At 34.2% G+C, this 26959-nt stretch overlaps 1 protein-coding gene across 8 annotated transcripts in view; it reads right to left on the bottom strand.

Annotated features, from left to right (window-relative positions):
* Nucleotides 1-7158: 7158 nt before the first annotated feature.
* MICU3 (mitochondrial calcium uptake family member 3) overlaps nucleotides 7159-26959 on the bottom strand; it is a 106877-nt gene continuing 87076 nt past the window's right edge. For all 8 annotated transcript variants that reach the window (XM_085002970.1, XM_085002971.1, XM_003359862.5 and 5 more), the window contains 6 exons: nucleotides 25565-25665; nucleotides 24905-25076; nucleotides 14948-15056; nucleotides 12881-13038; nucleotides 11456-11524; nucleotides 7159-9533 (listed from right to left, as the gene is read on the bottom strand). In XM_085002970.1, coding sequence (XP_084859096.1) covers nucleotides 11456-11524; nucleotides 12881-13038; nucleotides 14948-15056; nucleotides 24905-25076; nucleotides 25565-25665 — 609 coding nt within the window. In that variant the 3' untranslated portion in view covers nucleotides 7159-9533. The remainder of the gene's footprint in view (nucleotides 9534-11455; nucleotides 11525-12880; nucleotides 13039-14947; nucleotides 15057-24904; nucleotides 25077-25564; nucleotides 25666-26959) is intronic.

Raw genomic sequence — 26959 nt, 5'->3', positions numbered from 1 at the left:
ATAGACTAGTCTTATGAAATACGAAAATATTATAAAGGCAGATAATTAAAACAATGTGGTTACAAGGATAGCCAGACTGTCCAAATGAAGAGAATAGTATCTTGACAGATTCAGGTATGTAAAAATACTTAAATATAACCTGCATTACAACAGACGGTAAAAAAGTAAGAATAATTCGGTAAATAGTATTGGATAAATTGACAGAGAAATCTAGAGTTAGGGCCACATTTTTTTTAATTGTTATTTCCCCAACACATTTGTTTCCCCATTGTACAGCAACAGAATACTACTCAGCCACAAAAAAGAACGAAATAATGCCATTTGCAGCAACATGGATGGAACTAGAGACTTTCATCCTGAGTGAAGTCAGAAAGAGAAAGACAAATACCATATGACATCACTCATCTCTGGTATCTAATATACGGCACAAATGAACCTTTCCACAGAAAGGAAAATCATGAACAGGGCCACATTTTTTTTAACCATGTAACACAATTAATCCTAGCTGATTTTTTTTTCAGTTAAATGCAAAGAAAATATAAGCCATAAAAATATATTGACAATCCTGTGGGCACAGCCTAAAACAATGCAGAATATTTATCAAATTGGGAGAGGAATTTCTAAGCTTAAAATCAGTAGAGAAAATGGCAAATAAAAATCATATAAATACATAAAAATTACACAAAAATATAAATATATACTAGTCAATTCTCCATTACTCTAATAATTCTTTATATTAATTCTGCTTTTTAAGTCATTGTGTTATTTTTGTCTTCAGGATCAATCCCAGCTAATACATTCGGTAATTCTCCTTGCTTTGGTATCTTTTTTGTCTGATATTAATTAACCACTGTCTTTTCTTACCATTAGCATTTGCATGGTATTCTTCTATCACTTTACATGAAGCCTATGTCTTTTTATCTAAAGTACATCTTCTCTAGATAGCAAATGATCCTCATAAAAAATTGATCTGATAGTATTTGACTTAATTGGAATATTTAATGAACTTACATTTAATGTAATTGTTAATTGGCTGAATTTATGTAATCATTTTGGTATTTAAAAATGATTAGCCTAGGAGTTCTGCAGGTTAAGAACCTGACACAGCATCCATGAGGATGCGAGTTAAGGATCCAGCATTGCTGTAAGCTGTGTTGTAGGCTGCAGATGCAGCTTGGAACCTGCACTGCTGTGGCTGTGGTGTAGGCCAGTAGCTGCAGCACTGATTTGACCCCTAGCCTGGGAACTTCCATATGCCTCAGGTGCAACCCTAAAAAGAAAGAAAGAATTATTAGCCTAGTTTTTTTTTTTTTTCCCCTTTCCTGCCTTATTTTGGATTAGTCAATATACTTTTATTATTGCACTTTATTTCATCTATGGTTCCATAGATAAAATACACATTGATTGAGTGAATATTATATCAAAGCACTATAATGTAAGACTCTTAGAGCAGGATACTTCCATTTACCCCTTTCTGTCCTTTATGGTATTATCAAACATTTTAATGATAAACTCCACACTATATTATTTCTGCTTTAGACAGTTGATTACCTTTTTATGTGTTTAAGGAAAAAATGTGTATTTTCTAAGAATTTACCGTTTGTGGCAAACTTCATTATTTTAAATAGATAAAAATTTCTGGCTGGTTTCATTTCCCAACAGGCTGAAGAATTTCTTTGGACTTTCCTTGTCATGAAGGTCTGTTGGTGCATGCTCCTTGACAATTTTTATATGGAAGTGTCTTTATTTCCGTTATTTTTCAAAGGCTACTTTGCTGATTATAATAATCTAGGTTGCATTTCCTTTTTTCTTTCTATATTTTAAAGATATTATACCACTCTTTTATTCTCCATTGTTACTGATAAGCAGGTATTATCACTAACATTGTGTATTTTGGATGTTTTCAAGATTAAAAATTTTGTCTCTGGATGTTTTCAAGATTAAAAATTTTTTTCTTTGCCTTTTCAGTAATTTGGCTAGGATATAATGAGATACAGGTTTACTAGGGTTTGCTGAAACTCTGGTTTATGTATTTCTTCAAATTTGGAAAAATTTTCGCCACTATCTCTTTGAATATTTGTCTGCCCCACTCCCACCCTTCTCCTTCCCCTTCTGATCTATAGTTATACTTAGGGTAGATTGCTTAATGTGGTCACTGATACACTACCATCTTTTACCCCAGTAACTTTTTGTTTTTGTGCCTCAGTTTGGCTAGTCTGCACTTCTCTGCTTTCAAGTTTACTGATCCTTTCTTACTCTGTCCCCAATCTTCTATTAAGTCCATATATATATATATTTTTAAATTTTAAATATTGTATTTTCCAATCTTTGCATTTGTTATTTTTTAGTTTTAATTTTTCTATATCTAATTCCCATTTCTTCTCTCATTATGTCTTTACCTTTAAATATTTTAACATATTTAAAAGAGCTTTGAAAGTTTGTACTTACTAACTGAAACCCTTGTTTCTATGGATTCCTTTTTCCTCTAAGGTCACATTTTCTTGCTTAGCATATATAATATTTGTCTACTTTATAATGGACGTTGTGGATATTACATTACTGAAAATAGGGATCTTGTTATTTTCCTTTAGGAAGTACTGAATCTTGTTTGGGTGGTAGTTACTATGCTGGCAGATCAGCTTGCTCCTATTAAGGATGAGTTTTTGGTTTCATCATGGTCCAGAGTCTACTCTAGAGTAGTCTTATTCCTGAGGTATGTCCCTAATTTAATTCTTGGATTGTTCAGTGAAGCCTTTAAACTCTGGCTGATTTGAACACCAACATCTCACAGCCCTGTGTGACCTCCAGTAGCTGTTTCCTCATTTCTTGCATTCCACAAAACATCTGTTTTATGTTTGGGCTTATTTTCCTTCTGCTGCAATTTGTAAAAGACTTCTAGGCAGCAAGCTAGAGTGAATGTAGAGGCCACTACATGAGTATCCTTTCTCTCAAGGATCAAGTCTCTGAAGAGTACAGTGCTATAGTTTAAGATAGAACAGTAAGTCTAATACTGTTACTCAGTCACAACTGGACTCAAAACTCTTGATTGAAGTTTTGATTTCAGCAATTAAGTTATTTATTTCTAAAAATTCTACCTTATGCCTGTTTAATTACCATAGTTTTTTATTTTATAATAATTATTTTTTCCATTATAGCTGGTTTACCATGTTCCATCAATTTTCTACTGTACAGCAAAGTGACCCAGTTACACATATATGTATACATTCTTTTTTCTCACATTATCATTCTCCATCATAAATGACTAGATATAGTTCCCAGTGCTATACAGCAGGATCTCATTGCTTATCCATTCCAAAGGCAATAGTTTGCATCTATTAATGCCAAATTCCCAACCTATAGTTTTTTAAAAAATTCATTTTTGTAATTTCATTGTTTCATACATAGCTTTAATGCATTCTGTCTTTAGTTCCAACCACTGCATTCTTTGTGGTCTAAATTTATTGTCTCTGCTGATTCTCACTAAGAGTGGACTTGGTAGTCTTTGTTTAAGAGCTTAAACTTGATTATAATCTGAGAGTCTCCTGGGATGGTTTCTTCTGTTTCAGGCAGTCATACGCATGTGTCTCTCTTTGTGTGTACACTTGTCTCAGGACGTGTCAGGACCTCCTTGAGGGTTTTAGCTTAGAGGAATATTCTCCACCTCATCATTCTGAAGGCTGAATATACTCACACACTGTCAGTATATAGAATTCTGGCCTCAGGGAAATCCCACTCTGCCACAAAGCAGATTTCAGGTTCTCTATCACTCTGGTTTCAAGCACTTACGAACTTTCTTACTCTGGACCGAGATCCTCATCTATGTTCCTGGTTATTTCCACCAAGTCCAATTCAGGCTCCAAGCTACCTTAGCCTTCCTGGTTACATAGGGTTTAGCTCTTGGATTTAAAAAATTTTACTTTTACTTCTTTTTTTGATGAGAGAAATCCCTGGAGACCTGAAATACTTCAGTGTATGGTTTGTTGGGGGAGGGGGTCTAGCTCTTGCAGATAAGAAGTTAACTTCTGAGAGTCTAAAACCTCATGTATCAGGGAGCAAAAACACACGTATTAATATTATAATCAGAAAAATAACAAAAAAGACAAGTATTTGTAACTGAATTACTAATGTATATAGTTGTGTGGTAATTAGTCACTATGAGAAATTGAGTTATTAATATAATCTATTCAGCATTTTGTGTTGCTTAATTTATTTCTCAAGTTCAAATACTAGCTAAGGGATACTTTCTTCCAATTTTAGAAAAACATATTTAAGTTGACAAATGAAGGCTGACATTTGGCCATGCTTTAATAGGCTGAACACCAAGCAAATCCTATTCCTTTATTTGTTCATTTTGCAATAAGTCTTGACATCACCTTCTCCTCTTTCTTAAATTTGCTTACTTAGCAGGGCACAATGCAGTTTTGATGTGCAATCTAATTTCAAAAGGATCTTTGAGACAGCTAATCTTCTGTACACTCACTGTAATTAAATATTACAGCACAAATGGTACATAAGATACTCACCTTCTTGAGAACCTCTTAGCACCAAAGAGCAATGACATAAAAAAGTATAGCTTTTCAGAGTGTTTTTTGCTAGATTTTTCAGCTTGAACTTTTAACTCTTATAGCACCCAAAGCTTGCAAGGAATAAAGCATTATAGACCATAGACTGGAAATATCTTCACTGGTTGTCTTTCCTTCTGTTCTAAACTCTCATTTTACCAGTTAAAAATCTGAACACTGATCTGCTTACCTTCAAGCTGCTTGCTTCATCCTTGAATATATGTAATAAGAAATACCATACTGAATTAGAGTAATAATCAAGTTCAGTTCTTTGTCTCTTAGGTAAATGTCACCAAAATATGTTTTATAAGAGTGTATAGCTGCTATCTTTAAGTTTTTAAATCCAGTAACTTATATTCACTGATATTCCTTTATCAATTAATTCCTTTCTCATCCCTACCATCTAAGCCTAAACATCCGATAGTTCCATGTTCACAATTACCATTATGCTTTTATTTTCCTTCAAAGTTATATATATCTGCTTCATGAAGAAGTAACCTAACTCTGGATTTGGTGAATAAATCCATCCAACACATGACCTTCATGATTTAGCCCTACTTTTTCCAGACCGAGTGCCTAAGTTTTTTAAAAAATGTGTTTCTCTTGAAAAAGTAAACAAAGAAATGGTAAGAACACTTCAACAGCTCAATAACAGCTCATTGCCTCCATGAGTATATGGCTCTCTTCATTAAATACACCCATGGCTCTATCTTCAAAGGGCCTGCTGAACAAAACAGCAGCTAGGCTGTGGACTACCAACAGGAGAAACCTGATCAAGGAGAAAAAGTTTTTAAGATATGTACCAAAGTACTAATTGTAATATAGATAAAATTATGAAGATGTAAAAGAATTATGTCTGCATTGATTTTCATCATACAGTATTTCATAGAATTAAGATGTGACTGACTGTAAGATATATCATTATTTTATGAGCTACTAGGGAAGAAAAGTGCTGCCAATTAAAAGAAAAAACCACAATGCTTTATTATCACCTATAATTAAATTAAATTAATTAATTAATTTTTGTCTTTTGTCTTTTGTCTTTTTAGGGCCATACCCATAGCATACAGAAGTTCCCAGGCTAGGGATCGAAATGGAGCTACAGCTGCCAGGCTATGCCAGAGCCACAGCAATGCCAACTCTGAGCCATGTCTGCGACCTACACCACAGCTCACGGCAACGCTGGATCCTTAACCCACTGAGCAAGGACAGGGATCGAACCCACGACCTCATGGTTCCTATTCGGATTAGTTTCTGATGCACCATGATGGGAACTCCATCACTTATAATTTTAATTTTATGCTTATTGAATATTAGACAATTCACATTTTTACATCCTTTGGAAGTAAAAGCACTATGTAAAAGTGTTAATTTATTGTATGTCTATAAAAAGGAGGATAATTACAGCAGACCCCTTTACCTGTAGGAAATATGTTCCAGGACCCAAAGTGGGTGCCTGAAACCATGGAAAGTACCAAACCCTTCATATGCTATGTTTTTTCCTATACATACAAGCCTATAATACAGATTAATTTACAAAGTAATTAGGTACAGTAACTAATTATAAAAATATACTGTAATAATAATTATGTGAATGTGATCCTTCTCTCTCAAAACATCTTATTATACAAATTAAATGCCTTTCTATTTTAACTAAGCACTTATGCTCTGTGGCTATAACTTCTGTAGTTTGAGGCAGAAGATCAAAACTAGCAAGAATTTCTAGTTTCCTTCTTCACAATTTCAGGAGTGGAAGATTCATTCTCACTGCAGATCATAGCAACCTTAGAATATGATTTGTTTTCTTTTCCTTATTAAGTTGAAAACATTCATCTTTTCATTTAAGGAAGCACTTTACAGCTTGTCTTTACCATATCCAAACTGCATCATTACTTTTGTGCTTTGAGGCCATTACTGAGTAAAATAAGGGTGATTTGAACATAAGCACTGTGATAAGATGACAGTCGATCTGAAGACAGCTGCTAAAGGACCAAGGGGTGGCATATGCTGGACAAAGGGGTGATTCACACCCCCGGTAGGACAGAGTAGGACTTCTTCAAGCTACTCAGGTATGGAATTTAAAACTTACGGATTTCTGGAATTTTCTATTTAATATTTTAAGATCCAGGTTGACCATGGGTAATCGAAACCACAGAAAGTGAAGCCATGGAGAAGGGAGTGGGGGAATTACCGCAGGATATTTTGAAACTTGATACATTGCTAGAGTTGTCTTAGTAAGATGATGCCTACAAAATATCAACATTAGTAAAATAGGAGCTGCTGTAGTGCTCGTTTAATTATTTTAAGCCATTTAAACAGTCAGTCTATAAAGCAAAATTGATATTGCATTCACATGTACACTTTCAGAAAGTTTTCCAGTACCAATGAATATAATTCTAAAATGGATGAATTCCTATTACACACTTTAAGAGGCATTGTGGCTCTGAGATTTATTTACTTACCAAAGTGTTGATGAGATTAACTTCTTGACATGGCAGAGAGCATAAGATCAATGGAGGTTTGGTAACCAAGAAAGATTTCCAAAGTTTATAGGGGATATTTTTCAGAAAGACATTAGTCCACAGATATACATAAATTTCTTGATTCAAGAGCAGGTATATTTATTTGTAGATAACATAAGAATATAAAACAAGTCACTTTACAATTATATTTTATAATGAGAACAACGAAGTGGAACTTAAGTTGAATGAAATTCTTAATATGAAATGATTCTGAAATTACCATAAACCTTTAATCATACAGTCTTCCGTAAAGAATATGATACTAAAATTTCATGTTTAGCTTCATCTTTCCAAAGAATAGTTTGTGAAGGAAATACTAAGAATAGTAAACATATATTTAGTACATTACTATTTTCAAAGTTTAAAAAAATTTTTAAATTGATTTAAACAATAATCCAGTGAGACATTTTTAACCTCCCATTTTCACAGATGATAAAGTTCAAGAGTGATAACATATGGCGGATCACCTTAATTTACTACTCTTTTCCATTTTAATTGATCAGAATATTTATTTGCATTTTAATATTATGCTGCAGTCTTATAAACAGATGAGGATCCATGCACTCTGATAAGCAACAAAGAAATAAAAAACAAAGATTGCATATGTAGTATTCCTTGGGAGAATGGCAGAATTATAAAGAATCTTGATGAGCTAATTAATTTTTTTATCTATATTTATAGGACAGTTCTAAACAGCATTTTTCCATGTAAGCAAGATAATTTAGTTTATTGTCAAAGGTAAAAGTAAGCTTCAATTTTTCAATTATTTTAGATAGCAAAAAATACTGAGAACATTCAGTGAAAGGTAAAATAGAGCTGTGGTATGTTAAATGAGAGGGGAAGTATTTTCATTTAACAATCAACTGGATCAACCTTCAAAGCAGGTGAAATTAAATTATACTATATGAAATCCTAAAACTTATGAATCATATATTTCTATATCAATGTAATAAATAATATCAGGTAAAGAAGTAAAAAGTCTAACAAATGCATTGTCAATGCTAATCACATTTTCATGGAAATAATGTAACTTTTATAAATAAGATGATACAGAACTATCAATTTCACATTTAATAACTTAAAAAAACAGTATTTCCTCTCTTCATATGCAAAAACATGGTAATAGTTGGAGTGTGTGCAACTTATGTTTAATACATCTTAGAAAAGAAGGTAAATGAACTTATCTTTCATGTATAGTTCATAGATATATTAATTTAAATTCATTGTTCTATTTTTGTATAATATCATTTTATAAACTAGACTTTTAAAATTGAACAGATTTCAATTAAATACTATCAAGTTATTTTCTCCATGTGAAAATCTAATTTTGTTGTTTTTCAACAAAAAGTTTTTTTCTCTTTTAAGACATATTATTTTGATATAATGAGTTATATTTAAATTATTCAATACAACTGGCTGTTTGACATCACTTTTACATGTGGTCCTTTTGCAAGACACAAAATATTAACTTCTACCTAATATATACATCGGTCTTCTAAATCATTTTATATTAATCTTTTATAGTACTCATTTTGACGTTACAGACATATATTCACAAATGCAATAAGTTACAGAGTTTTAAGATAGCATTTTTACTAGTGTTATCAACACACACCATCTGCCATCAGGAGCTGCATCAGGTTTAAAACAATGATAATAACAGTGACTACTGCTACAAAAACTACCATGATTTCTACCATCAATGCACGACTTTTTTTGAGAAAAAAAAATCTACATTTGAAATTTCTTTACTGTATACATAAAAGAATACCAGACATGCTGTTGACTCTGGTAAATGAATAAAAACTAAAAAAAGAAACTCTAGATGATTCAAACAATATATGCTAAGTACTTTTAAAAGTCAAAAGTACAATGTAAACCATCATACTGCATAGTAGCTTAATTTCTATTTGTGTTTCAAAATTATTTCAATGTAATTAAAAACCTGGTAAATAATGGAGATTTATTAACAATTTAAGGGCCCTAAAATAAATCTCAAGGAATATTTTTTTTCTGAAAATAAGTTCACAGCCTCAAACCAAAGGAAATATGCTGCTGTTCATTTGTAAGTGATCTAGATTTGAGGAGTCACACATTATTTTGAAATGAGACAAATTACTAATAAGTTAAAAAAAACATTTAAAACACACTCTTAAATAGTCACTTGAAGAATCTATATACTTCTGAAGGGAATGAGTAAGTGCAGAGAGTTCAGTAAATCAAGGCAAAAGCTCAACATGATAACATGTAACACATTTGTAGTTAGTAAGAAGATGTATCTTATCTGTCTTATGGTCAATAATTCAGTTTAAGGAAAATTATAATTAGTGTTTAACCTTTTCCTTCATTTCTATAAGTTCTGGTCTGAGACCTGCTTTCGCCCTCTGAAATTTTTGCTTCTTGCATTTTCAAGTAGATAAAAATCCTTTAAACTTGGCTTTAGAGGTACCTAATTAAAAAAATACATGTAATACATAAAAGTAATATTTAGGATGAAATTCAGAAGTGATGGCATTAATCAATTATCATAATAACAACAGGAAACAGTAAGGAACATAATAAAAATGCCCAACAGAAAATATAAAAATCAAAGACGTAATCATTTAGTTTAAATCATTAAATCATTAAAATCATTTAGTTTAAAGTTCAGTGTTTCATTTAGTGACTTGTCTAATCCTCAGTCTTACAAAATTCTAGAATCTAAGGAGTAGTTTTTATCCATGGCTCTATATACTACTACATAGTATCAGTGTGGCACTAGCACAAGTTGGTTGAGAACATGTCTATGGACATAGAAATGATATTGTCCTACTTTTTTTTTTAATATTTAGTTGAACTTCTTGTAGGACAATATAAACTTCCTAGAGATTAGGAAGACCCGACTTCTCTTGTTATTAGCTCAATTACAACAGTTACCATCTTAGATAAAAAAAAATAAGCCAATTTACCCACTAAACATTTTAGACCAGCAATTCCCTAAAAGGGTTCCATACAAAATTAGCCTTCAAAACTAATTTGCAAAAATACCAAATACTGCCCTTTTCTTTTAGGGAGACAAATCAATAGTGGTATATTAACATCTGATAAGTACTAAGGAACCTATTAACCATGTTCATTATATTTCTCATACTTACTTCTACATAGCTTTTTGTCTTTTAAATAATACGCATTGATATCCTATTGGGATCACTTTGGTAATGCTGCTACAGAAAAACATACATGTTTTAAGCCTGAGAAAAATAGCAAAGAGTATATATTTGCCAGCACGTGTAAATGAACAAAACCATCAACGCAGAAGAGATCTAATCAGATCCCACAATCGACCAAAATTTATAGCTATAGTCAACTTTTAAATGAAAAAAAGGAAAAACAAAGCCCTCATTTTGGAGATCAGCAACAAGTTTGAGAAATTTCTTTGCATTTATGCAAATTGAACAAAATCTCCTGTATCTTCCTCAACTATTTCAATTCTATGGTGATCGTGTAATAAATAACAACTAAGATGGTTTTGCCATCCAACAGAATAGGGTTCAAATCCTGGTTTGCAACTTATTTGGGTAAATGACTCATGAAGCCTCTATTTTGTCTACTGTTACATGAGATATCTATTTGTAAGGATTAAATGTGATACTATATGTAGAAGAATACCCATTATAGTGCCAGGCATCCAAAATAACTCTAAAAAAAATTAGTTGCTAATATTGTAGCAGATGTTTGGAATCATGATCCTAAAAGAATAGTAACAAATATTCCTTAGATGTTAATGATCCTAGATTACAAAAATCAAATGTGGATTCATTATATTGTATCTGCTCAGATACAAAACTTCAGGTTTAAACAGAGAAATTTTCATCCAAGACACTCCATGAGAATTCCAGTCAGATGAGTATTTATTCCAGTTCATTTTTATTTTATTTTATTTTTTGGCCATATCTGCAGCATATGGAAGTTAGCAGACAAGGGATCAAATCCAAGCCACAGCTGCGACTTATGTCACAGATGCAGAAACAATGGATCCTTAACCCACTATGCTGGGTTTGGGATCGAACTCATGCCTCAGCAGCAACCCAAGCTGCTGCAGAGACAATGCCAGATCCTTAACATGCTGTACCACAGAGGGAACTCCCCAGTTTATTTTTATATCCCACCTTAATAGTGGCAAACTAATACTTTGTTATAATAACTATTCTTAAATTGAATTACTGGTCTAAAATGACATCATTACAAGATTAAATTGAATTAGTGACCTAAAAATTTAAAATAAATTATAACTCTATTTCTTTCAGCTATTTCCTAAATGTTATAATAAAATTAAATTATGACCCTTCCTTTATTGCTACAGAACAAATCTAGACAGAGATGGTAACGTACTTATCTACTATGAAGTTCCTTCTTCAGACACGATTTGAAAGTGGGATACTTCTGAACTGTTTTATAACCCTGTTGAAGAAAGGATTCAAAGTGTATAAATGTAAATAAAACATTATACGGTAACAAAGATGCAATAAATAAATAAGGCAAAAACAAAAATATTTTAACACCTAAGAGGGAAATATGGTGTGAGAGGTTTATATTTTAATTTGATCTTGCTACTTGAAAATATTTGAGGAAAAAAGATTTTCAACGTGTGCCCTTTTAGATATTTGTTCCATCACCACAAAGTTAACAACTAACCACTAGGTGGCAGTTAAGTACACAGTATCTTTACCAAGACAGTTTGGATTTTAAGAATCCATTACAAATCTTTAAAAAAAAAAGAAACTGTCTAAGATGAATCTTGATTTTTTTTTTTTTTCAGGGCCTCATCTGAGGCATATGGAAGTTCCCAGGCTAGGGGTCAAATGAGAGCTACAGCTGCTGGCCTATGCCACAGTCATAGCATCTGGTATCCGAGTCATGTCTATGACCTACACCACAGCTCATGACAATGCCAGATCCTTAACCCGTGGAGCCAGGCCAGGAATTGAACCTCCATACTCATGGATACTAGTCGGGTTTGTAACTGCTGAACCACAATAGGAACTCCTGAATCTTGATTTTTTTTTTTTTTTTTTGGTACATATAATTTTTTCTCTTTTTATTTTATTTATTTATTTTTTTAAATTTTTTCTCTTTTTAAATCATGATACTCAGGGGCACTCTTATCAAAGCAGGAAGGCTGAATATTCTAGCCCTAAATAGAAAAAAAAATTTCTTTTTCTATTTGCGGCACATCCAAATACATTAAACGTGTAAACATTTATTGATTCATGCTATATTTCATTCTTTAAAACATATTTCTGAGAAAAAACTGAATTTCTTGTAATTATTTTGCAGTATAAGATGTTAACAGAAAAAAATAGTTAAATGGATAAACATTTTTAACCTCATTTTCCATATAAAAAGTACTGAATATGCAGTGATTTAAGAATCTAATGTTGCCTAGTAGAATTCCTCATCATATAAAATGAAAAATATGATATTTCTTTGTATACTAATAAGCCTGAACACCAGTGTGTAGACTGAATTAATCAAAATATTTGGCAAAATTTCTCCCCAGAAACTGGGATGAAGACATTAATTGAAGATGAAAATAAGTTGTTGAAATTCAAACTGATTTTATATTTAAAAAACCATTACATTTTAGCACCTTAAATTGCTCTGAAAGTAGGGAGGGCCTTAGATTTTTTCTTTTCAAATATAACATTTCCTGTTTATAGCCTAAAAATTTATATAAATTGTTTCTGAAACTTAGATGGATTTTTTTCTTTCAGTTTTTAAAAAGGCTATCAATAGGCTTGAAATTTATAGGTTTACCCGGAATCCTCTATGGAGTCTGTCTTTCATAATTCCAATAAATTCTTTGTAGCTTAATTGATCATCTTTGTCAACGTCAAAAATCTTGAAGACTGTGTTCACTAAATGTGGTGAAAGTTTGAGGCCTGTGGCTACATAGACGGCACGCTTAAATTCATCTAGATAGATGACAAGGAAAGAAGTAAACCATTAATACTAGTTTTATGTATTAATTATTGGCAAGGTTATAAAAGTTTTTTTTTTTTTCCCTAGACACGGGTCATGATGTTATGTAACATACCACATTTTATTAATCATGCTATCTTCTGGGAACAAAAAATTTTTGTGGTTTTAATTAAAAGGGCCTACTCTCAGCAACAGACAGTTTAGAGGTCATTAAAGTGAACAAATTCTCAAGAAACGTACAGTTCAGATGGGAGCTGAAAACACCTGTCCAAATAATCATTACACAGGATCACACAGAAAGCAGCTACAAAGCGCTATGAGGATGAGGGTTGTGTGGAGTAGAAAAGGAGAGAAAAGAGGGTGTTTAGGGAAGCCTACAGTTTTGAGTCTGATGAGCTGAAGGATAGATGATTTAGCTTGTAGAGATGAGAGGCAATGGCAGATGAGACAACATGAATGAACAAAGGCGGGGACAAACGGGAGCATAAGGCATGTTCAGAAAATGAGCAGGAGCTGGGGAAGCTCTGCCAGGGGACTTCAAGGTGAAGAACCTGTACATTCTTCAGCAGGCAACTGGGGGACTGAAGAATTGTCCCTAGCAGGGTGTCAGGGTTAATGTGTTTTAGAAGATAATTCTGTGAGTTGTACAGGAAATATTGGTGAGGAAAGTGGATAAAGGCAGGAATACCTCTGAGGTGGCTACAGTAATAGTTCTTTTTAAAAGATAATAAGCTGAATTAAGGTGCTAGAAGCAGCAACAGGAAAAAGAGAGAGAGAAAGAGACATCTATTCCTAGCACCTGCAAGAATGGTTTTTTCCATTTCCTAGTTTCAGAAAGTAAAAGGAGCAACTTTGCATTCTGAAGCAGGTAAGCGGATACTGACTTTTTTTTCTTTTTAAGGTTGTTGAGTAGGTTTATCATGGCAGCAAAACCTTAGCCTGTTAAGGCAGAGCTCCCAAAGGTTTTGTTTAGAAACACTAAAATGCACTGAATTAAGAAGATGCCTTCTTTGAACATCTAGACCAGACAAAAGGGTGAAATATAAAAAATGTAAGTTTTCATGTTTCTTTCACTCAGTGAATATATGAATGAAGTTATATGAGGGATTCACTATTTACATTCTGGGGAGAGAGAATTATCTTTAGCACTGAGGGGCTGCAGTCTGCCTTCTCTTTAGAACTTGGTTAATAAAATAACAAGACAGTCCTCTGAGATTAAACAGGGGGATTGGCATTTACCAGATTATGGCAGGTAGAAGTAAAATAACCTGAAAGACATAACCAGAAAGTCCTCATATGACAAGAATATTTAAAAAGGCCTTGACTTGTTAGTCTGCCTACAGGCAAAGAATGAGCTGGTCCTGAGAACAACTACATTCTGAATTCTGTGGGAGTTGTATTTTTTGGTAAATTAAGCAAAATCAACATTTTTATATATTATTCATAAAACTTGGTTAATGTAAAGTCCATAGCTAAGAGGTGGCTCTGTTGACAAATTCAGGTTTCTGAGCCATCAGGGAGTGTGGTTAAAATATATAATACAAACATATAACCTAAATATCATCCTGGGAAGATGTCTGATGCATGGCCAGCTGACTCTTCTACTGGTAGGTACATATGTCTCAGTGTTACCAAGCAGCTATGAGGTTTCTTTCTCTGTGAACCTTTACAAATATCATTAGCTTTTCCCCATAATAAAAGGGCTATAATAAATTTAATACAAAAATGCAGCATATTTCTCTAAACTTTGCTTAGGGAAAACAAATTTCCCATTGAAGTATACACCAAACTTTCAGGCAAATTGATGACTAATCTGATATATATAGTTTATTTGCTGTCAAAGTTACTAGAAACAATGCAGGATTACGGTTTGCTTTTAATTTTTGAAAGTTTATTACTTACCTTGTCCTATTGAACGGCTTGCAAAATTATACATGTTCAAGGCTATTGCAAAGTCTTCTAGGTTGTTCAAAAACTGGAAAAATGACCTGAATTCATCAAATGTAATGCCCTATATTGGGAGAATATATGTAAATATATTTAGCATTGTAAAATTAATTAAAATAAATATCTACACTTACTAGAAATAGATTAAGCATCAGAAATATATCTTGTAAAAAAATATTTCCAGGGTGCCTTCTTAAACCTTCTTTCTCCAAATGGAATGTAACATTCACTCAAACTTTTTCCACTGGGTAATATCGCTACTATTAGCAATGATAGGTGAAATATTTTTAAAACATTGTCATATCAGCACAAAGTTCAAAAAATGCTACAATAAAAACAAATTTAAAATTTCAATTCTGAAAACTCTTATTTCAGGTGCGAATTGTTTAAACTCTAAAAGTAAATACGATCATTAAGGAAAAAAAAGAGAGGGGGAAAAAAAACCCTAAAAACAGTTTCTCCTGTACATGTATTCCTTAAATACATTTAAGCATTACATCATTAATGCCTTCATAATACAATGCAAAATCAAAATGTCAAATAATCCAACAGTAGTGTAATTTCACTTGTCCCTGCCATGCTAGGGCTGCCAGGCCAGCAGGAAGAAGTACAATGACTGTGTACACAGAGCTTTGGGAGGCCCAACACAGAACTTGGGGCAAGACCATGGGAAGGACTCTGGAGTGTCATTTACACAAACTGAAATCACTGCCACTGCTATAATTTCAATTAAATAGGAAAGTTATTTGAAATAAGCACAATGTATCTCTGATAATACAAATTTGGACATGAAGAGCTGCATCTAATTAATGTGTACTCCTCAGCAAAATGAACAAAACTGAGAGACAAAGTAAACAAAGAAAAGAGCAGAGGGCCAAGAGCTTAGACTTAACAAAATCTGACCTTACTACTGGGGTAAAGGAGGAGGGAAACTAACGAGGTGGCACTGGAAAGCTGGGCAAAGAACCAGAGAGTCTATTTCACATAAGCCAACTACTGATTAAGTGATTTATTATCAAAATAGCATTTATTATCAATTTGTTATTGAAATAACAATACCAATTTTTTTTTCTTTTTAGGGCCGCAGCCAAGGCATATTGAGGTTCCCAGGCTAGGGGCTGAATCAGAGCTACAACTGATGGCCTATGTCACAGCCACAGCAACGTGAGATCTAAGCCACGTCTGCGACCTACACCACAGCTCATGGCAACACTGGATCCCTTAGCCCACTAGGAAAGGCCAGGGATCGAACCCACATCCTCAGGAATACTAGTAAGGCTCGTTACCACTGAGCCACAACGGGAACTTCTAGCAATACCAAATTTTAATAGACATTAGCTCCATTTCAATTATAACCCCTCTGTACTTTCAAAGAGAATCCTCACTGTCATTTCTCTTCACCTTTTCTCTTTCCCTTTCCTTATATTCATTTATGGTCACTCCAACCCTGATTCAGCATTGTAACCTGATTCAGAGACGGGACTATCTGACTCAATTGGGGAAACTAAGTCAGAAGGGGTTTGTCTTGATGTGAAGAGCAATTGCCAGGGAACCCTGGCCACTGCTCTGGTTCTATATCAGTTTGTGCTATGATGAGCTGCCCTAGCAACAGTCTGTGTCACAGCGACAGGTTAGTGCTGGTAAAAGTGAAAAACAAAAGGATGAGATATTTTTAAGCAAAGTGTAAACAAAAATGGCAAAACTTTTAGGGAGCTTAAAATTAAAAGCAAATTAAAGGATGACAGAATGGTACATTCTTCACCTGAACTTTTAGATTTTTCAAAATAGGGCCTCATGTTTAGAAAGACAGGACAAATCCAAAACCATACAATAATTCTTTTGTGTAGATAAACTATTTGTGTTTGTAAATATGGAATTGTAAACTGATAAACAGGGCATTCATTTTGATGGAGATTATTTAAAGCAATCCATTTTTAAGAGCAATGAGGGAAAGACAGTCTCAGGGAGTGGCAGATAGAGAGACAGAGGGGTACGGCCTTTTGTTTTCCCTTCCCATTCTTTCTTCCAGAATCACTTCTGTAATCAACCACTGGGACTTGAATGGAGTGTGTCCTAATTGTTAGAAGTGGAATGAAAAGGAGTAGCTTACATTTTAACAAAAATAAAATGATGATAAATCTATAAACTTTAAAGCATCAAAAATACATACATACTGATGGTCCAGAAATAAACCCAAATATCTATGGTCAGTGGATTTTTAGTAAGGGTACCTTGTTCTCAAACTGCTGTGATATGTGATTTGACCTATTTGGTGGTTCCCTGAGGGACAAGAACACAGGCTGGCTTTTGTTTCACCCTTTCCCTTTGGACTTGAATGGCTTCCCTGTGACAGTAATATCCATCAAATATAGATATTATTAAAGACATATACACTCAGTGTCAGCCTGGGGCAAGGGATGCCAGACAAGACAAGTGGCAGACAGAATTCAAAAGCCTGGGCAGAAGGAGGCTGAGGAGAATGCTTATTAGGAGAATAGAAGCTCACAGAGCCATTGCATATACCTGGAAAACTGGACATGCCTAAGAATTAACACATACTTTAAAAGACCTGAGAGGATCCTAGGTTATCACCTCTGGAAGATATGTGGTCTCTGTGGAAGCAGGAGGTGAAGGTAAATGAAAAGGCTTAGGTAGCTTGGCTTAGTGTTGAAGGACTGCTCCAGTTCAGAGCAGATCTGCAAAGACTAGGGAGTACTACGTATATTTCTTCTTGGCTTCAAGCATTTAAGGAAATCTGTCAGTTCTCTGGCTAACCTCTAAGATAATGGAACAGAGAATTTAGTGACTACACATGACAAGGAATAGACGTTTCTATTTCTTTAGTGACCTAAGCTATTTTGCAAGTGGACAACTGCAGGGGACAATCTGATTTCCAGAATTACTATATGATAATACTCAAAATGCCTAGTTTTTAGCAAAAAATTACAGTGCATACAAAACATCAGGAAAATATGGCCCATTCGCAGGAAAGAAAGTAAATCAACAGGAGCCATCCCTGAAGAAGCCTAGATACTGGTCTAAAGAAAGTAAGACTTTAAATCAACTGTCTTAAATATGTTCAAAGAGCTAAAGGAAACCATGGGCAAAGAACTAAAAGAAATTAGGAAAACAATGCATGGGCAAAATGAGAATATCAATAAAGAGACAGAAACTGTAAAAAGGAACCAAATAAAAAATATGGAGCTTAAAAGTATAATAACTGAAATAAAAAACTGACTAGAGAAGTTTAACAATAAACTTGAACAGGCAGGAGATAGAACCTGAAAATTAAAGGTAGGACAACTGAAATTGTTCAGTCTGAGGAGCAGAAAGAAAAAAAGATTGAAGAAAAGTGAACACAGCTTAAGGGGCCTGGGGAAGGCATCAAGTTCATACATACATTATGCGACTTCCAGAAGGAAAAAAGAGAAAGAAGCAGAAATAATATTTAAAGAAATAAATCTAATGAAAGACAGGAGTCTATACATCCAAGAAGCTCAATAAACTCCAAGGAGGACAAACTCAAACACAGACATATCAAGACACATACTTAAAATGTCAAAAAGCCAAAGATAGAAAACAGCAAGAGAGAAGCAACTCTTCACATGGAAGAGATCCTCAATAAGATTAACAGCTGATTTCTTATCAGAACCCACAGAGGCAAGAAATGGGTAGGATATTACAAGTGCTGAAAGAAAAAAAATTTGTCAACCAAGAATTCTGTATGTGGCAAAGCTATCTTTTAAAAATGAAAAAAATTAAGACATTATAAGATAAACAAAAGCTAAGGGAATTCATTACTAGCAGACCTGTCCTACAAAAAAGGCTCCAGGGAGTTCTCAGGCTGAGAAGAAACTAGACAGCAACTCAAAGCTATATGAAGAAGAAAAGAATTCTGTTTAAGCTAAAGCTAAGGTGATTACATAGATACAACTTCATACCCACATACCCACTAGGATATATATATATAGTATATATATTATTCCACTCTAGGTATATACCCTAAAGAACTGAAAACTGGTACTCAAACAAATACATGTATATCATATTCATAGCAGCATTGTTCACAACAACCAAAAGATGGGAAAAGCTCAAAGGCTTATGGACAGATGAATGGATAAACAAACAGTGGTATATACCTACAATAGAACATTATTCAGCCATAACAAGGAATGAAGTTCTCATATATGTTACAATGTGAATCAACCTCAAAAACATGAAAGAAGCCAAACACGAAAGGTCAAATAATGCATGATTCATTTTATATGAAACAGCCAGAATGGGTAAATCCATTGAGAGAAAAAGCAGATCGATGGTCACCAGAGGCTGGGGGAAACACTTAATAGGCAGAGGATTTAATTCTGGTGTAATAAAAATGTCTTAAAAATGTTTTGGAAAGAGAGATAGTGATTGTACAGCATATGTATACACTAAATGACACTGAATTGTTCAGTTTAAGATGGTTGTTACATGATTTTTACCTCAATAAAGTAAAAAAAAAAAAAAATCAAAAGACTAGGATGAGAAGAAGACTGACTTGAAAAATCCAAAAAAATCATCAAGGCAAATTATCATCCAAATAAAAATCACCATTTAGAAAATATGGGCTTATGAGGACTTCAGGAAGATAAACTATGTTCTCAACACAAAACTCATGTTCATGTCATAAATTAAGTGTGCCACTATTCAAGTTTAGTTACTGATCTAAATAGCAAGATATAATAACTTAGAAATATAAACAATTTTAAAAGGTTGAAGGAAATGTACCATTCTGAAATAAGCATAAACCTCATGAGGTAAGTCTCTTAAATCTTTCTGTACACCAGCTTTCTCAAAGATTAATAATGATAATTCTATTACTTTCTTGTTGAAGTTTACATTACATGCTTATTATGGGAAGCCCTCTTCCCTTCTTTTCTACAGTCTCTATTTACATTCTCTCCTAGATAAGTTCACTTAGTCCTACAGCATTTAAAATGTTTAAAGTTATGTATTTTATATGGCAAATATTCACCTGTTCAAAATTCAAAGGGCACAAAAGAGTGTACAACACAAAATCTCTCTTTCTCCCACCCTTGTCCTCTTGCCATGTAGTTCCTTTCCTTGGAGGAACCAATGTTGCTAGTTCTGTGGGTCCTCCTAGAAGTAGCATAGGCTATTTATTTATTTATTTATTTATTATTTTTTTTTTTGTCTTTTTGCTATTTCTTTGGGCCGCTCCCGCGGCATATGGAGGCTCCCAGGCTAGGGGTCGAATCGGAGCTGCAGCCACCGGCCCACGCCAGAGCCACAGCAACGCAGGATCCGAGCCGCGTCTGCAACCCACACCACAGCTCACGGCAACGCCGGATCGCCAACCCACTGAGCAAGGGCAGGGACCGAACCCGCAACCTCATGGTTCCTAGTCGGATTCGTTAACCACTGCACCACAACAGGAACTCCGCATAGGCTATTTTTTAAAACAAAATGTGGTGTATTATAAACGTTCTAAATTGTGCTCTTTTTCACTTACTATATCTTAGAGATCATTCTATATTAGGACATAAAGAACTTTCTAAACCTTTTTCTAGCTGCACCTTTTCCCATTCTATAGTTACATCATAACTATTTAGTCAGTAATTTACTGAAAGACATTTAGGTAGTTTCTAATCTTTTTCTATTATAAATAACACTTTATAAATAACCTTGCGTATCTGCCATTTCATATGAGTGAATACATATGTAAGTAAAATTTACAAAAACTGAAAAGCTTTAAGTTCTACCTCTTTAAATTCTATCTATCATTTCATTTGACAGGGGTTGTAGGTATTGTGGATATATGAGTAAATAAAAAAGATAAAATACTAGCCTTCCAGGAGCTTACATTCTAGTTAGGGGAGACAGATGACACATAACTAAGTAAATTCTATTGTTTATCCAGAAAAATGACAAAAGATAAAAATAAGTAAATTATATAGCATATTAGAAGATGATAATGATATGGAAATAAAAACAGATTAAGTGGAGAAGGAATAAAAAATGCCAAGGGAAAAGGTTATAGTTTACCTTGTGGGTTATTGCTTATATAAAAGGCTATATATTATTTATATAATATGTAATTATATATTAGATTGGAAAGGACGACCTCATTGAGAAATAACATAGTGAGCCACGTGTATATTTAAAAGAAGAATATTCTGGGCAGAGAAAACACATACAAAAGCCCTGAGATGGCAGAAATGTCTGGTATGAGAAACAGTAAAGTGGCCATTGTGTCTGGAGGTTGGTGAGGAAGGGAGGGAATGAACGGTAGGAAGGGAGGTCAGGGAGCAGTCTGTGTAGGCCTTGGGGGCTGCTGTAAGGAGAAAAATGAAGAGTCACTAGGGTGAGATCTGAGTCGTGATAAGAATATCCTTAAATGTTTAAATGGAGAAGAGGTTGCAGGGAGGCAAAGTTGTAAGTAGAGACAAGATTTAGGAGGCAAGTGCAACAATCCAGGCAGAGAGAATTGTGATTTGGGTGGAGCTGACAAGAAGTGGTCAAATTCTGATATAGGCAGTATCAAAAGGATTTATTGATGGACTGCATGCAGAATGAAAGGAGAAATCCAAAAATTTCAGCTAGAACAACCAGGATGAATGGAGTTTCCATTAATTAAAGCAGGGAAGATGTATGGAGCATGATTTTGGGGGGAATGTTTAAGAGTTTAGTTTTGGACTATTAAGCCTGAGGTGTCTAATGTACACTATCGGGGATGCTGTGTAGGCAGTATGAAGTACAGGACTGAAATTCAGGGGAGAAGTTTAAACTGGAGTCACAATTTGGAAGTTTATGCCCTAACGGTTACCAAAAGTCATCCTAATTGCACCACAAATCTTAGAGTCAAACATCTAACTGCCTGCAAAATTTCTTAAAGTGGATATCTTGTTTAAAACTATTGCTGTTTAAAACTATTTAACTTGTTTAAAACTACTGCTTCTTTCCTAATCCCAAGGTTTCAGTCTTGCTTAGCTTAGTAAATGACACTACTATTTTACCTTGTGGTTCAGGTCAAAACTTAGGGGTTCTTGAATTCCTCTTTTTCTTTCATATTGAAGTCTAATCCAGAAAGAAGTTCTATCAGATCTGCTTTTAAATGATCCAATATCTGACCATTTTTCCCAAAAACAAGAAGCAGGCAGTTGCTCATCAGTGCTTTACAGTTTAAATACTATAGTAGCTTCCCATCACTCTTAAAATCATGATTAGAGTAGTTCCCGTTGTGGCACAGTGGTTAACGAATCCGACTAGGAACCATGAGGTTGTGGGTTCGCTCCCTGGCTTTGCTTGGTGGGTTAAGGATCCAGCGTTGCCTTGAGCTGTGGTGTAGGTTGCAGATGTGGCTCAGATCCCACGTTGCTGTGGCTCTGGTATAGGCCAGCGGCTACAGCTCCGGTTCGATCCCTAGCCTGGGAACCTCCAAATGCTGCGGGAGCGGCCCTAGGAAAGGCAAAAAGACCAAAAAAAAAAAAAAAAGAAAAAAAAATCATGATTAGAATAAAATTTAAACTCCTTGGAATTCCCGTTGTGCAGCAGAAACAAATCCGACTAGGAACCATGAGGTTGCAGATTCAAACCCTGGACTCGCTCAGCAGGTTAAGGATCTGGTGTTGCCGTGAGCTGTAGGGTAGGTCACAGATGAAGCTTGCATCTGATGTTGCTGTGGCTGTGGTGTAGGCCAGCAGCTGTACCTAGGATTCTACCGCTAGCCTGGGACCTCCATATGCCATGGATGTGGCCCTAAAAAGAAAAAAAAAATTAAATTCCTTATCGTGGCCTATGTAGTCCTCTGAGACCTGACCCTTACCCAATCTCTCCTCTCCTCATCTCTTTCTATTTCCCCTTCATTTACTTTATCCTTTGGCAATTTCTCAGATAAAGTAAGCCTTTTCTGTCCCCAGGCCCTTGGTATTTGCTGTGTCTTCTGCCTGGAGTGTTCTTGGTACATCCAGATCTTGACACTGGTCATTCCTCACAGCCTTTCCTCAAAAGCTGCCTCTTCAGAAAAGCTTTCCTTGACCATCTATCTTCCTTTCTAGCCCTCACGACTTTTGGTTCTCTTCATAATATTTAAAATTATCTGAAAGATATCATTTACTACTTCTTCTTTTGTTTTTTAATGGCCACACCCATGGCATATGGACATTCCCAGGTCAGGGATTGAATTCAAGCCACAGCTGCAACCTACTCCATAGCTGTGGCAATGCAGGATCCTTTAAACCAACTTTGCTGAGCTGGAGATTGAACCTGCACCTCCACAGTGACCCAAGCCACTGCACTGTGAAGGGAAGTCCCTCATTTATCTATTTTACTGTATCTCTCCACTAAGACGTATTTCCGCAAGAGAAGGATTTTGCTTATCTTTGTTACTTTATCCACAATGGCTTAGAATAAGGCCTAGTAAATAACAGATTTATCTGCTAGATAAATTAATAGAAATGAAAGTATTTTAGAAGCGTAAAGTGCTATTCAAATAGTAGTAGTAGTAGTTATTCTTCTGGAGAAAAACGGATGACAGGTGAAGGAAAGGGAAAGACAGAAGTGGGGTATGGTAGGAATATCACTGGCTGAGTCTTGGGTTTCAACCCTTGGGCAAGTATCTTAAGTACCTGAGAGCCTCAGCTTCCCTTTTTCTAAAAGAAAGTCATCATATATGGAATGTTGTTCTAGGGACTGATGAGATAATGCAAAAAAAAAAAAAAATCAATGAGAATCAATGCTAGTTCACTTGCCATATTTCCTTTTCTTACTGTAATGATTTATCTTTAAGATACTTCTATCAATTATAAGTTTTCAGAAGATGAATTTAAATTAAAACATTTTAAAATAATTTTAGATGTAAAAAATAGTTGCAAAAACAGTACAAAGAGTTCCTTACACTCTTCACCCTAGAATTGAATTTTTGAATTACAAATTTTTATCAGTTTCTACTGGATAAAAGAAAAAGATAGCAGATTCTTCAAGGCCCTAAAGAATACACAAGTAGCTTGACAAAACAGTACAATTTCCAACATTTATTTTTAGGGATGTGTCTATTTATTGGAAAAAATTCAGTTCAACATGTAAAACAGATAAAAGACCTCTAAAAGTTTACATAAACCAGTGCTCAAATGCATCAAGTCTTTTTTCCTCATTCCTTAGGGGAACTGCAGAATTGTTAGCAGTGTCACAGTGTATCCATTTTAAACAAGTCAAACTATTTGCAAGTTTTTCTTGGCTAGATTAACTTGATCCTTCTACAAACACAAATATAAGGCAATATATCCAAAACATCCCATGCTTAAAGGGGTACTTGTAATACCAGTTCTATTTGGTTGCAATGATGCATTCAAATACCACTAGATAATGCAACTGCTGAGAATTAGCTGACAAAACATTTGCTACTAAACAAATAGACAATCACTTGTCCCTTCTTAACCATTTGTGCCATCCAAACTCTGAAAAATCTCACTTCAACTACTGATAAGATCATTCATTCATCAATAGCCATCTTCCAATGACCTTCTATTAAGGTATTATAGAAATGAATAAAGTGTGACTGAAATGATGTCAATATAAACTGTTTATATGAAGTGAAATATTTATACAGTAGTCAAAGCATATACTTCAGCAGAATTCTCTTGAAAAATGATATGCATAATGTGAGTAAAACAACTGCTATAACTCTAAGGGTTTTCAGCATAGCTAAGAAAAATACACATATCTACCTAGAATTTTAAATTAATCAATTAAAAAAATTTAGCCAGAGCCCTTAAGACATAGAAGAAAATGGGATGAAATATATCCAAAGTATCGATTAGTCCACAGAGGAACAGAAGAACTAACAAAAGGATAATATATTATAGACCTATATAAGATAACATACATAACAAAATAAATATGTGGATTAGGTACCTTTTCTTCAGGTATGCTGTAACGCACATTTTCCAAAAATACTGATGTGTTTTCCACATTTGTATATCGTAAAAGAATATGAGCAAAATCTTCTTCACTGATAGTGTTCATCCCATTAGAGTAGGACAGGAATTCTATTTCTAGAACTTCTGTTTGGAGGTTGTCCATGAATCTACGACAAAAATTTATAAACAGTGAATAAAATAAATGAAGAGTGATGGTAACAGAGAGTACTTAGACTTTGGCTTCCTTGTCTATAAAATGGGCATAAAAATACCTTGCAGGGTAGTGATGGGCCTTAGAGGAATCAAAGTGTTGTGTCTGCAACAGTATATGCTTATTAATATCATTAATGCTTACTGAGACTAAGGAATTGCTAATATTCTTTCTTCTGAATATACAGGAAATAATCAATCCAGATATCCAGTCTTTTTTTTCAATATCTAGATAGTCTTTTTTAATGTAATTAAAAAATTATAATTATCAATATAATTACTGGTATATAGGCACTGAAGGAGGTTGGGTACTGGTTATAGAGAGTATCTTTAGTTAAGATAAAAAAGCAGCAAAGAGGTTATCACTGCACTAGTTGATTCCTAAAGACCTTTCTGACTTTAGCATGTTAACATTTTCTAATACAAATATAAAAATTAAGCTCACCTATAAAAATCTTCAAAGTTGAGCTCAGCTTTTCCTTTCTTTCCAAAAAAGTGTACAAGAAGTGTAGTATCTGTTACTAAGCTTGTAATGTCATCAGCACGCTTTAAAAAAATCACAATTTAAAGATTAGCTGCAATAAAACAAACGGAATAAGGATACCCAACAACTCCTAAAGAATATAAACATATTCACACTAGACTGAAAAAGCATGACTGTATTAAAAATGCCATTGCAGTTAAAAAGAAGCTTAAAATTTGTGGAGTTTCCGTCATGGTGCAGTGGAAACAAATCTGACTAGGAACCATGAGGTTTTGGGTTCGACCCCTGGCCACACTCAGTGGGTTAAGGATCCGGCATTGCCATGAGCTGTGGTGTAGGTCACAGACACAGCTCAGATCCCCTTTTGCTGTGGCTGTGGTGTAGGCCAGCAGCTACAGCTCTGATTAGACTCCTAGCCTGGGAACCTCCACCTGCCACTAGTGTGGCCCTAAAAAGCAAAAGAAAAAAGAAGCTTAAAATTTGAAAAGAGCTATATGGATGGAATTGATGGTTATCTTCAAAAAATTTAAAGCTATGATTACAGTAAGATGTTTTCAAACTTAAATTCTGCACATAGGATATCTATACTTTAAATTATCTAAAATAGTTGAAATCCTCTAGTAATCATCGAATATTTTATTTTTATTTAAGGAATTTAGTTTGGATTTTCCTAATCAAAGTGAAAAATCCATCCACTTGGGATGTTCAAAAGAGGTAAAGTCATCAGATGTACTGAACATACAGGGCTGACAAAATGGTGTCAAGCTTCACAAAATTGCTTCTTTGAACAATGATTCTTTCCTACTATATTCATATTTATGATACTTTAAATAGAAGACATTGTATTTTGAAAGAGAAATTACAGTCAATATTACCCTGGAATTTATGATTTATAATTAACAAAAAACCTCTTACATTATTTTTTGAATGGATAAGAAATTAACTCCAGAGGATTTTCCTTTCCCTAGTCAACTTGATAAACAAATTCCAACAAGCATAGTCTTAAAATAGCTTAATTAACAAGTCCTTATATAGTTTAATGGCCAATGAAAATCTTCCCTCTATAATGTAGCTTTGTAGGTTTTCTTTTCTTTTCCTTCCCTACTTCCTCTTTTGTTCCCTTCCCCTCCTTCTCTTTCTTTCCTTCCTTCTTCACTTAGCCATTAATTCATAACTATCTTATAAATTCAGTTACAAAAATCACGAAATTCAAGTGATTATAACTCTCCCCTGAATTATCCTTGGAAATATGAATAAAAACGGGGTTAAATAATAACTACCATTTTCTACATTTAAAAAAGAGTTGTAAATGTCCATCTAAAGGTACACATTTGAAACATACTACTTCTTGACCAG

Source organism: Sus scrofa, chromosome 17 (genome assembly GCF_054392235.1).
Source record: "Sus scrofa isolate SSC_HxYL_T2T_F1_AM1 chromosome 17, Sscrofa_HxYL_maternal_Yorkshire_Landrace_v2.0, whole genome shotgun sequence".
NCBI lineage: Eukaryota > Metazoa > Chordata > Mammalia > Artiodactyla > Suidae > Sus > Sus scrofa.
Note: the sequence above shows the minus strand (reverse complement) of the source record. Positions and strands in the feature narration are given on the sequence as shown.